Below are 13629 nucleotides of genomic sequence, written 5' to 3' on the forward strand. Positions count from 1 at the left end.
AAGTATCTATAATCTTCTACAAACATTACACTAAAAGATGGGAGCTAGTTACTGTTCTTCGTATCAATTTTTTTTTCAATAAAGGCAAAAACCAGGATATTATTATCCAGTATTTTATCAGTCTTCTGGTTCCACATTAAACAACAACAACAAACAACCCTAAAAATATCAGATATAGTTATTCTCCTTCAGAGTATGTTGCATTAAGCTGTTTAAATATGTCACTATTTTTCAACTATTTATGTGATTTTTGTATTTGGAATATGCAGTAACATGCTGCTTTATATTCTTAAGCAATTGCTTGAAGGAAGACCACCACTTGATTCCTGGAAGTTTTCTTCTTGAAAGATATATTCTGATATAAATGTGTTGTTTGAAATGAGTCTGTATTTTTAAATTTTTTGAATGCAAAGTAAAACATTTTCACTTTATGCACTACAGAAGTGCATGCATGTTAAGGTTGGTCCCTTTTACAACATTCAACAGTCTTAGGAAAATGTCACTGCTAAGAATTAACAATAATTAACTGACTATTCTAATAGCAATAAGCACATATACAGCATTGAGACATGTCCAATTTTAAAGTTAAAAAAACAAGAAAGAGAACATTGACTCTTTTAAGTTACCTCATCACATAGCCAGTGAAACTCCAAAACCAGTACAGGATGAATTATGAGCCAGGCCATAAACAGGCAAACTATGCATCTGCTGTCTTCTGGTTTACCTTCTGGTAAGGTGACAGATACTGGAGAATTACAGTTTCACGTGTAATTGAGCTGAATATCTTGGTCTCACACCTTCTTTTAAAATGTAAAACTTTTCAGTTTTACTATCATTTACACATCTTTCCATTATGAAAGATGTCATGCCTCTACTTGCTTTCCCGCAGTCTGTATTTTTAATACTTATCTGTTAGTACTCAAGTTACTTGAGCATAACACACACACGGGCATATAAATTTTAGGACAAAGGAGGAGCACCGGGAAGTTGCACTAAAGCTTTTATTAATACATGTTAGAAATGCTTACAAGCAACTTCTTATGCATGTTGCCATCTCCTAGACTCTTGCAGAGGTACATACTATCCCTTACATCTCATGAAGAGTCCCACTGTTAAGTGGCTCTTCCCAACCGCTGGTTTGCGGGTCAGGTCAAAGCAATGTCTTGAGCCTGTCCTGAGCAATCTCCTCTTCATTTTGCACATACATAGGGCATCACACTTCACTGCTGTTCTCCTCAGTACTTGAAAGTCAAGGTTATGGCCTCATAGGTTAAGGCGGCAGCAGTAGGCACAGGTGTCTCAGGGATAAAAAGCACAGATGAAAAAAACCTTACCCAGAGAGGAAACAATGAATTCTGCCCACACTCGTCTTACAAGTTTTTCCCAGACTATTCCCTATTGTTTTTTTCCATTAGCTTGCCTTTCTAGCTTACCAAATGGTACAGACTGATGCATCTCAAACCCAACAATTTCTATATCCTATACAGGTTATAACTGTGATTGCCTCGCAAACTTCTGTCGCTATGCTACTGAATGCTGCCTCGGCAACACCAATTAGCCACAAACCTGTAGCAGTTAGGGTAGTCAGCCTTTAAGTGGCCACAGCAACCTGCTTCAGGATTGGAAGTACCCTTACCACTTCATGTTTGTACTGCTGAGTCAACTCAAGTTCCTCCTAGCTCACGATGTAACATTTTGAATCCACACTGGTCATTCCAAGTCTGTCCAACTGCGTAATCCTATTCTGTAACTGCTGCTATGTACCAAAAGCGCCAGCTCCCATCAAAGCAGCTGCAGCAACTGTTGGATGTATCAGCCACCCCTACTCTGTCAACACAACATTTGCATTGCACAAGCTCCCAGGCCATAATTCATTGCCAGTTCTGAATGCAAAAAAAAAAAGTTACTAAAATATCCTCCATCACAGGCTAGACACCTTGTACCCCAGTGTAGTGGCAGAAATATTAAAAGCAGAAACAATCAGTTTGCATGTGGCGGAACTGAGACTCGGCTAGAACAGGCAGCATTTTAAGCGAGAAATACCCGATTGCATTAGCATAGTAATAAAGAGTTTTGCAGACAAGTTTGGAAAGGGCAGGCAAGTTCACATCAATATACTGATAAACAATCTACAAAATGGTCCAACATACTAAGGCACTTATTAATTTTTCACACCTGATTATTCAGACCTTTTCCTGGGAAAACAGATTGCCCGTCACTTTCAGTTTCTAAATCCAAGTTGTGGCCCTTGCTAAGATGCTATGCTGTGTGCCATGCAGTAAAAAAAATTGTTTCACAAGTCACAAATTGAGATTCTATGGCTTCTATTATTGTAGAAAGTCAGACTAAACAGATGCAAAAGTCCTTTGTCCTGGATATAAGACATCACTTGTACAGAACTAAGAGGAGTATGTTAATCACAGCAAACTATTCATTCTAACCTTCTGAAATTCACATTTTGAGATTTATTGTGTGAATATAGATCTTAAATAGCTTACTTTAAGTTTTATTTTAATGAAGCTTATAGGTAGTCTAAATGGAAATTATAACAAGAAAAACATTAGAAATGCACAACTCCAAAGGTTTTGTGTATATATAATAATTTATATGTATATTATTATCTTGCCTCATCTTCTGCTTAAACATTTGGGAAGCTTTTAAGAATTTAGCATGCATTAGGAATTAATTTCTTATTGACATTAATAATTTCTTATTAATTATTATTTATTAATTTATTATTTCTTAATTATTTATAATTATTATAATTAATAATTTCTTATTGACATTTCACAAGAACAACTATGCATTCCTCAAATGAACAACTGGTAGCAAATGTTAAGTAAGAGGACATACCAGATTCAAGTCATCACTACTGGAGAGAAGTTTAATATATGCACCACCACAGTCAATGCCTTCTTGAAAATTCACTTCGTATCTGGGCAAAGAGCAAGGTAAAAAAAAAATTGCAAGTATCAGACAAATACAAATAAACGTCCAATCTGCAGTTCTAACTATGAATACATTAAGATTGTGTATTTGTCACTACTGTCAAAACACTTCTACATGACCAAAAGATTTTAATTGCCACACGAGCTAACACCGCAGCAATGTCAGTCAAAAAACATCATGGTAGCAATTGCTACAGTTGGTATCACCAGTAAGAAAAGTTTCAAGGTGGTATCAACCGACACGCAAACGTCAAAGTGAAGTAGAAATGGGCAAGAGTTCTAGAAAGTTTGTGCCATCTTCGAAACGGCCCGTGTGATGCAGTGAATATAGTCAGAGGAGTTATGTGGATATGTCTGTAAGTACAACAAAGCAAGTCTGAATATCAGAAAAAAGTAGTCACATTGCCATAGCGTTCATCATCACTAATATCGCTATAATGCGTTCAAGATTCAAGTTGCTTTTACGGAACTACACAGAAGTATTCTGTAAGTGGAAAAACGCTGTACTCAAACTACATATGATTTAGATCTTTTAGAGTAAGAGTGAAAATCAATTAGCTTTTTCAGCAATCTTGTAAAGTGTTGGATTTCTGTCCAAAAATATTTTAAGAGAGTTTAAATATCACTTCTTAACACTTGTTAACTGTTAAATTGATTATTAAATCATTCATACTTACAGTTCTGATAGCTCTGGATATGGTAGGTCAATACTATATGGAAGTCAGTATTTTTCCACAGGGATTCACATTACTTTCTTGACTTCAAGATTTTAATAATAATAAATATTAAGTAAAAAATCTGAGGGATTACTTACTGAACAATCAGAGGCTTATTATCAAAAATAAATGCCTTTGTTAGCATAGCTGATATTGCATGATGCTTTGCCACCGATTTTAACACCAATCCTCTGTCTCCAGGCACTGTGTTTTCCTTCAGCTCTTCTACTTCCCATCTGCCTAAAACACACACACAATGTCTTTGAAAAAAACATAGGCTGAAGTAAAGAAATCACAGCCTTGCTGAAAGCAGAGTTAACAGCAAATAAAGACTAGTTGCCAAAGCAGGGAAGAAATCTTGACATCTGATGTCAAAGAAGTTAAACAATAATAATCCAGTTCATTACTGGTAATTCTACCATGGATACAAAAACATTACTAGAGTCCAGTTTACACTTCCCCAAACTAACTGCTCTACAGCACTCAAATACAAAAAAAAGCATTCATGGTACACAAATCTGCTGCTCACATCTATCAAATCAGTGACAGAATGTTTTAAACAGCACTTTTCAAGAATTAGAAACCACTAGAATTCCAGCTCCACAGTTAGATAATAAAATAAAACCTGTGTCATGCCAAAGATCCATCTAAACCAATGTTCTGGCTCAGACAGCAAGGAGGAAAGAAAGCTGAAGAAAAAAAAAAAAGTGCAACTAGTTGTTAACAACAAGAAGTGACAAGCTTTTTCTTTTTTCTTTCCCCAAGTAGCTGTTTCGACAGCAGTAAAAATCCCAGTTTTGGGAACTGCTATAGCCAAAGGAAAGAAAATTATCAAAATCTCAAGTTTTATGAGTATAACAGAATTTTCCAACTAAAAAGAAAAAAGGTAGCCATGGACTCCAAAGTAGGAAAGAACCACATCTTTACCGTAATACACCAGAAACAAATGAAATTGAATAGAAAAATGCACACATTTAACATAAAATGTTTTCACATCACAAAATTTAATGGAATTTATTGCAGAAACCTGTAGCATGTGTGAATATCCACTTGATCTCTGTTCAACTGCAATATTGTATGAAAGAATCAATACATTTCAGATATGTCAAGCCTAATCCTTGCATTGCTAATATAGATACTGTTTCAAAGCTCTAGTTCATACTTAATGAGTTTTGTTGTAAAAACCTATTCCAGCCTTAAGAAATTGGCAGATAATTAAAGAGATGCCTACACTTTGGGTATGCATAGCTCTACACAGAAAAGCCCGCTCTCCCATTTCACCAAAAAGGTATTAGTTCTAGTCAATTAAGATAATGCTAGCTTTCAACATTTTAAAGATGGCACATGTGAAAATATATGTTCCTTGCTCTTCTCAAATTTACAGAAATCTACAAGAAAACTTTAATATTGTTGATCTGTATCTTTAGACTGTGGTATCCCACAATGCCTAGAGGAACATAAAATATTTCTCCAGATTTCAGATTCATTCCTACCATTGTCACATAAAAAGCATTAACCACAAGGCACTGTGTAAGCTAGATACCTGCATGGTTCTTCCCCTCCTGCTTATATAGAATTAGAATCTTTCAGGTCAAATCTAATCCCATGGGAGATGAAGCTTCCCCCCGCCCAAGTCTTTCCAAGAATTATCAGATTTGATCTCAAAGACAAACAAGCCTACAGCTTTAAAAATAAAAGATCATGTAATTATAAATTCTCCAATTTTGGGAAAAATACAGTTGATTACACATGTGGGCAAGACTTCTAAAAGGGCAGTTATATTTTCCCAGAGATTAGCAGCACAAGATTCACTGATTTTTTTTTTTTTCCCCGGGAACGAACACAGCACAAAAGACAGACTACTTTTTACAATTCACTGTAATCTTGAAAAAAGCCTGTGTCAACATGAACAAAAGGAAGAAAATGTAATGAGTTCTTCAGCACGTGTTTTAGCGAAGATTCATAAACTGAAATCCAAACGAAACCGCTATTTACTTTTATTCAGTTGAACTGCGATTTGTGAAAGGTCATCAGGAAGGGCAGATGTGTACGTCAACAACAAATCCCTAGTTTCTTCTAGGCTGCTAAACAGGAGGGAGGAAAATTCCCTTCTCTTCAATAGTGTTCCTTCCTGGAAACTAAAGAGTAAGCAATAACGCCAGGCAAAACAACAAGATCAAAAAAAATTAAATTGGAAAATAGTTCAACAAAGTCTTTTCACCACAGACTTTGGTAATGTTGAATTGTCTGGGTGACTTTAAACAAATATGACTGTTGCGACATTGGAGACAATTTCTATCTAATATGAGGCCAAGTAACCAGAGACATCAGTTCTTACAAGCATCTCATCTGTATGGATATCTCCTCTGCAACTTCTTTATTCTTACCAGTTATTTCTGGTAACTGCTAAACCTCAAAACATCTGTTCTGTTTTGCACACCAAAATCCTACAAGTTACTTTTGCTTACCACTTCCTATTAACATTAATTGATTTCATTTGACATAAGAGCGGTAGCAAATACTTTTCTTTTGCAGCAGAAACTTCTGTTCTCCCCACTTTCTCTTGAATGAAATAAATTCACGTTGCAAAAGTATTGCCACAGATCGCACATCTGTAGTTTAAAATTACATTCAAGCAGGCAGTTCTAGCCTAGGAATTTTTAAGTCAGGTGCAAATCCACATGATAAAAACCATCAAAACAACTTTTTCATTATTACTTTCCAAATTTTTTTTTAGACTACTGTAAGAATAAACTGTACAAGAACCACTGGAGAACGCTACATTCAAGCACAGAGAATCTGAAAAAGTATTTTAATGAAAAACATCATTCGGTTTAACTTTTTTGCTTCAGAGGCTAGACTGGGAGACAACCAGTAGGATAGACGCAGCAACACAGAACATGCTGCTTTAGTAACATGTTTAACAACTGAAATTGAAGTTGTAAATCTCTCTGACACAATTTCAGAGAAGGTAGTTCTCAAGAAGCACTATTCATAAACAATCAATACTGAATATTCAGATGCCAGAGGGTATTCTAGTATCATTCATTACAATAGATCGTAGGGATGACAAAAAAATTTACCTTCACACTAAGTAACCCAATGAGCAACATTTCACATGCCAGTTTCAGGATAAAAGTCATTATACAAACACTTTCAACCTATGTCATCTAGGTTTTCAAAGATAAGTTCAGTGTAAGGGGCAGTTTTTTCTCAAAGAGCAAAAGAACATCAGAAACTACACAGTGGAAGTAAACATTAAAACCACTTACCATCATATTTAGCAATGTTATCATCCGTGTCTTCTTTCTTGGTTTTAGACAACACCCACCTAAAACAAAAAGTGTACTAGTCGTTATCTGTGCAAAGCTGTATTATTTAACAAGTACAGGTAAACCAGCTTTCACTTTTAAGCTGTGAACGTGTGATGATTTTGACAGTCGGCATCATGGAACTTTGTGTAGTTCAAAGAACATGAAAAATGGAAGTAGATTAGTCTAATACAGCATTTCAAAATACTCCCTAAGAATGTAAATGAATATACAATTATAACTCTAAAGCAATTTAGTTATTCTGAATAAACTTCAGTTTTATATACAAGCTGAGTTTGGCAGAACGTAAGAATATTACGTAAGCACGTAACGTCAAAAATACATGGAAAATAGCAAGGTTCAAGTGTAAAACCTTCCATATGATAAGGAAAGGAAAATAATCACCCAAAGAAACCTTAACACTATCTGACAGTAACAGTACACATGCATAGCAGAGGACGAAAGGAACAGGTAAAAGCGTCCAAATGACAAATGCAATTATGCACTGAATGGATTCCAAATACATTGCACACAGGGGATCCTAAGAGCGCAAACAAATTCCTGATCTCCTTGACACTATGAACAAGGCAAACTCAGCTTATCAAATTGAGGTTACCAAAAAGATACGCACATACACTATGCACACAGTGTTCATTTGGAGGGGGGAAGGGGGGGAAGGAAAAAAGGGCAGTCCACCCTCATCTGGTCATACAGTGGTTCTATCCTGAACCATGCACACGAATATCTTAAGTCAACAGTGTCCCTGAACTCTTCATTGTATCAGCTACAATACTACGTTCTCACGATTAATTCTGTAAAGAACTATTTTCATTCAATCTGAACTATCCTCTGCATCGACTATTTCAGGGATGAATATCTTTTCTGCTTGAATTTCAGTCAGACTTGTTCACTGTTAATAGAGATGCTGGAAAAGTGTCACAGTATAAATGGCAAACTAGATCCTTGGTCTACCAGGAGAAAGACCAATGAGGAAATGAAACCTCTCTACAAGTCATGCAGAAGATTTTCAAGGTCCATTCTCAAAATAGCTACTCTATTCTGGTGATTTACCTAGTCAATTTATATGTACTGTTTTCCCCAATTTTAGGGAAGAAAGGCAACACGCTGCTTACTTTCTCATACATCTTAGTCCCATACTTGTTATTCTTATGTAAATTATGTACAGCTAGACCAAAAACTCCAAGCATTGTAGCTAAAGTTTTGAATATTAGATTTAGTAGGAAGACAAACTAATCTTTGAACAGATCTCACAAAGCTAGAAACTGGGATGAATCATTCAAGTATCCCAGTTAAGTTTTTGCATTTGTTAATCAAGGTTTTCCATTGTTGGGTTTTTTGTGGGTTTTTTTTTGTTTGTTTGTTTGTTTTTCTTTTTTAACAACCATTATCACCTCTTCTATTTAATCATTTTTCCTGTCATCGTTGGTACTGCTTTTGTATTGCACTTCTTAACATTTAGAAGTGACATATCGTTAAGACAAGTGATACACTGAAGATGGGAGCTCGTTAACTTATTTTCCTTCTACATTTGGTCTAAATATGTAACAAGAATAAGAAAATATGAAAAAACATAATGTGAGTAATGACAGATTAATGTTCAGTGGCCTGATGTTCCCTGCACCTCTACAGAAGAGTTTGGAAGCAACTGGAAAAAGGGAGTAAGATTCAATCTTACAAAAGTTACTGGTCCCTGCTACCATGTTATTTTGTTTACAGTTTAAATCATGCATCTTCAACAGACATACATGTCTTATGACGGTATAACCGCACTCCTACAGCAGCTGGATCTCAGTCTTCTCACAGGAAGTAAAAAACAGGCAGCTTTAAGTTCTACCATAATGAATGTATCGTGTTGCATCTCCTTTCACCTCTCTTCCTGGCTCTTCACAGGAGATTTAGTTTTTGTTCCATCAATTTTAGTAACATATGAAAACACCTTGTTTCATGATTCTTCACAAATCAAGAGCTAGTTCTTTTGTTCAACAGCATCAAAGTGTACAGGAAAAAAATATACCAATAACAAGACCTGATTTGTCATTTAAAAACAGAGACTTATTTTCACATTTTAAAAGCCTTTCTCATAGCAAGAAAGCACTCTAACAACTCATCACACCAGCTCTTACTAAAGAGAGTTCTGCTGCATTCACAGATTCTACCTGGATGCACACTCACTTAACTTGAGCCAGTGACAGTATGCTAACCTGGCTTGATTAAAAAAAAAGAAAAAAGTCAGTGGTCATACAGACCACATTTACATGGTACTCATTTGGTTTTCCTTGATACTCTACACCCTTTACATCTGAGCTAGAAGGAGGACTGAAAGCCAAGTTGTTTTCCAACTAATAGTAGTAAGTCTATCCCAGAAACAGAAAGTAATATATTATATTAGCTCTTATTGACAGTGCATTGGTGGCAACCGATTGTAGCTCACAATACACAGCTTTTCATTGAGCAACACAAGTCACCCAGTAGCAATTCCACCTTACATTGCCATAGTGTTGGGGGGGGAAAAAAAAAAAACTTACAAGATACAAACAAGACAAAAATTTCTGGCTTAAGAATTGTTGCGATAAACCTGAAGATTTTTCCGAAATTTCAATGCAGTAAGGTCAAACTACCTAGGAACACTTCAGTAGTCTCATAAATATCCAATTCTTATTGAGTACAGGAAGCAGTACAATAAATCAGTAAAAAAACCTGCTAAAAAAAAAGTCTTCCCCAATACAGGTTTTATCTATAATGCTGAAGGCGCTGCCTTCTCACACATACCTAAGTGCACATGAAGAGGAAGAAAGAGTTTGCTACTGCAGTGTAATGGCTATGCACATCACCTTGCAGCTAGTTAAACTCAACTGGCTAAATCTTTAAATTATATTATTTTTCTTAATGTCCATAAACCCAGAGTTTATTCAAAGCTTCCTCAAAACACAAAAAATAGCAACATACCTGAAATGTTAACTGTCCGGCTTAACATTATGATGTATTTGGAGCAAGCATTACCAGCCTTCCCAATTCTAACCCCTGTAAAAATTAATTTTTATAAAGATACTAGCAGAAAAATGAATACAAAATAAGTCCTGCCACTATAAGTTAAACTGCTGAAAGTAAAAGTTTATAATTTTAAGGCATAAACTTACCCCGCCAATACTCCATCAAAGGTTTCTGTAAAATACACTTCCCCAGTTGGCTTTGGAGTCTGGTACACAACCTAAAAGACAAGTACAGATACACGCTCTAACATAAATCACAATTTTCCATTTGAAATACACTATCATACCTCCAGAAGTTGTCCACCCAGACAGACCACCAGATTTTGTTTGTTAGAAACATCTAGCAGCATGAAACACCTTTCCCTGTGCCCCCCCCCCCCCCCCCCGGCCCCACGCCTCTCTCATTTTTTACAGTTTGGGTGCATTTCTCTAGCAGTGAGCAATTTCACATCTGTGAATTTTAAAAATTGCTTCCTGTGTTCAAAGCTCTTAACTAAAGTACTGTTACACATCATATGTGTAACCAAAACCTAGAAAAATTACTGAACTTGCACCAGTTCTCTGCTTCCTCCCTATTTCTTTCTATACATGCTTTCGATTCTTCTGTTTGCCTATCTAGTTGGCACATTTCAGTTGGGCTACACAGTAAAAAGAAAAAGCTGAAAAAATAATTTATGCATATTGCCCACATGTATCATGAAGTACAGTATAACAAATGCAGGAAGATTTTCTGGGAATAAAGATAGTGTCAAAAGGCAACTGCGACTGATGAAATCAAGAAACCGGTCTAAAGTCAAAATCTCAGTAAGACCAAGATGCTTTCTGCTTCTTTCTCTAGAAACGGCATGTTAGGACTTACAACAAAAGGTTCCGTATTTAGATTGAAGCCCAGACTAGCAAAACGGTCTTCATAACTATCCACCAGAGGCAGGAGATCTGATTTTACACTTTGGCATAGTAGAATCATTCATTAAGCTTGTCGTACATGTCACATACAGCAACTGAAAAACTCAGACTGGTGACAATCAGTTGTCAACTGCGTGTTAACTTGCTCTTTTTTAAATGCATTTGTCCACCAATTTCTCTACTAGTTATAACTACGTATCTTATAATTAAACAAGCTTTAACTAAAGACTTCTGCAATCTTACCTCTAAGGGAGATTTATCTCTGTCAACATCAGCTTCTTCAGACTGCTTGTCAAAATCCTCCACTTCAACATCTGCATCCAGACTTTCTTCGTTTTCAATTTCTGCAGCCACTGAGCTAATTATCAGGACACCCAAGCACAGCCAGTCCCACTGGAAGTGCATCCTGGTTATCTGAAGAACTGAAAGTTTTAAATTTTAAATATTGTTGCAAGGATATTATCAATACTATTTCAGTTTTACCCCAGACTTCATCTACAAGAGAAAAAAAGACATTAAAATAATAAGAAATAAAGACCATAAAGTATTGTCACTATAGTGTTTTAGTAAAGTACTATGTCTTAATTTGAAAAATTCTTACTACACAGCCCTGACTCAGACCCTTTTTCCTTCGAAGTGCTGGTAGCCTGTTCCCTTATCTTGCCAGGCCACAAATCTAGCAAGAACCTGACCGCAGTATACATGCATATTTAAGAACTAAGTAAGACTGCTTTTATTTTTCTCATTCCTTAACAATCTGAACAAGTAATCCAATTGAATCAGTCTCTACAGTCTAGGAAAAAGTAACATCCCTTTCATTAGGGAAAATAAAATTGATATATTTAGGATGTGTTACTATCCACTGCCAGAATTCCTCATTTGTATTTGGCTCTTATTCCACTGTCTACGTTTAGATGAGTGCAGAGTTTGTACCAACTCCAGCTGTGTCAAAAGAAAGCATAAGATTGTTTCAGAAATTGTTTTCTGATTCAAAATTATCCAATAAGCACAAAAGTTTAAGCTTAAATGCAAATATCTTCCTAATTTCACGGAAATCTGAAAATCTTTAATCTGTATAAGTATGAATGTCAATAGCAAATAACTACCCCAGCCTCGCAATCTAATCTGCTGTGAAAAAGAAAAGAATTTTGCCCAGTATTTTTTGTTTCACATCTGTAACACACACAAATCCAGTTTTAGATTAGAGTATCCAGTGGTTTGGAGCAGTGTAGTATCACACACGTGCTTATGCAAGTTTTCTCAATGGTCTTGCCAAAAATGCTTCTTTCTGAAGTTGGAACAGAAGGAAGACAGATTCTAGATAACACTGCACAGGTATTTATCCTTTTTATTAATTTCTATCCACACTAAATTTAAAAAGAAAGACAAATACTAATATTTAGTTTGCTATTTTAAGACACTTTCAAAACCTTGCATTACTTTTAGCCACTACTAGTCATACTAAATATTCTGCTACTGAGGTGCTTTCTGCGCCTGAGAAAGCAGTCACCCTCTTAGTTATATTATTACTCTTTAGAGATTAAAATTGTTTACCACTACCACCCTAAACATCCCAGCAATTCAAGATACCACCTTATACTGGAAGTGTGAGTCTCTTTCTTTCTTTCTGGCTTTATCAGATTTGCTAAGCAATTCAAACATTAGAATTGCACCAATAATTATTTATCATTCAGTTTATAACATCTGCAACCTCACATCCCAGTATGACTGTACTACAAATGTCCAAAAAGAAAACTAATTATTTTTTTCCTTATTCTTTTTAAGATTTAGTAATTTAATATTGACTGCACTGATTATATTTAGAGCCAAAACCCAGAAGTATCATAAAGAAGTGTTTCACACACTGGTACTACGTCAATACTAGGAAATCATCAAAAGCCTCCCTTCTTGGGACAAACACCTATTTTCCACAAAACTACATTAATTATGTTACCATTCTTTTTTTCTCCCCCATTATTATCCACAATCCATGCCATTCTTTGCGAGACTTTTCTCCCTGCTGTGTATTTTACTTGAGGATGGCATGTCTGTGCTTCCCTCTTTTCTCAGTTATTAACACAGTGATCCATCTCAAAAGTTATCTGCAAATTTTACTAGGTTTGGGTTGTTTTTTTTTTTTTCTTTTTTTTTTTTTTAAATTTTAGTCAAGAACTACAGATATTGTTAATTCATAAACCTCCTTGGCCAATTCTAGAACTTAAAATAATCTTGCCCTGAAGATTTAAAGTCATTCAGTTTATCATACATGAACATTCAATCTTATGGTGTACTTTTGAACACCTTTGCCTGGAGGCTATCACGCTTAGCTTTCCCACCCCCATTTTCTTGTTCTTAATCATTGTATTAGAACAAACAGTTGAAGAATTTTGTATCAATACCTTCTGGAACTTCTTAGCTGAAGTGGCATATATTAATCAGGTATTAGACTTGCTTTTTAGCGTAAAACTTGCCTACCTTACTTTAGCTAGTTTGTCATGCAGGTGGTCTCCTCCTCTTCTCCTAAAGCAGATGAAGAGATACATCTTTCTTTGTCAATACATTTCAGGTGTATTTTGTGTACGATCCAAAATGCCTTTCACATACACAGCTGTAATTTTGCTGTAATTTTACTGTAATTAGCCCCATCCACTTTTGTTCCATACACAGCCTAGGAAGGGCATCCAAGAAATCAGACTAGTACTCACCCTTCCACACAGTTCCCTTCCAAAACTCCTGA

General features: G+C 35.7%; 1 protein-coding gene across 1 annotated transcript in view; it reads right to left on the reverse strand.

The window, feature by feature from the left end:
• Positions 1-13404, reverse strand: part of CLGN (calmegin) — a 28375-nt gene extending 14971 nt beyond the window's left edge. Inside the window, exons 1-6 of the mRNA XM_082315233.1 lie at positions 13368-13404; positions 11136-11314; positions 10134-10204; positions 6937-6995; positions 3763-3904; positions 2854-2935 (exon numbers count right to left, since the gene is read on the reverse strand). Of these exons, the coding sequence (XP_082171359.1) occupies positions 2854-2935; positions 3763-3904; positions 6937-6995; positions 10134-10204; positions 11136-11297 (516 nt within the window). The 5' untranslated portion in view covers positions 11298-11314; positions 13368-13404. The remainder of the gene's footprint in view (positions 1-2853; positions 2936-3762; positions 3905-6936; positions 6996-10133; positions 10205-11135; positions 11315-13367) is intronic.
• Positions 13405-13629: the final 225 nt, after the last annotated feature.

Source organism: Platalea leucorodia (genome assembly GCF_965183815.1).
Source record: "Platalea leucorodia genome assembly, chromosome: 6".
In the NCBI taxonomy this organism is placed as follows: Eukaryota; Metazoa; Chordata; class Aves; order Pelecaniformes; family Threskiornithidae; genus Platalea; species Platalea leucorodia.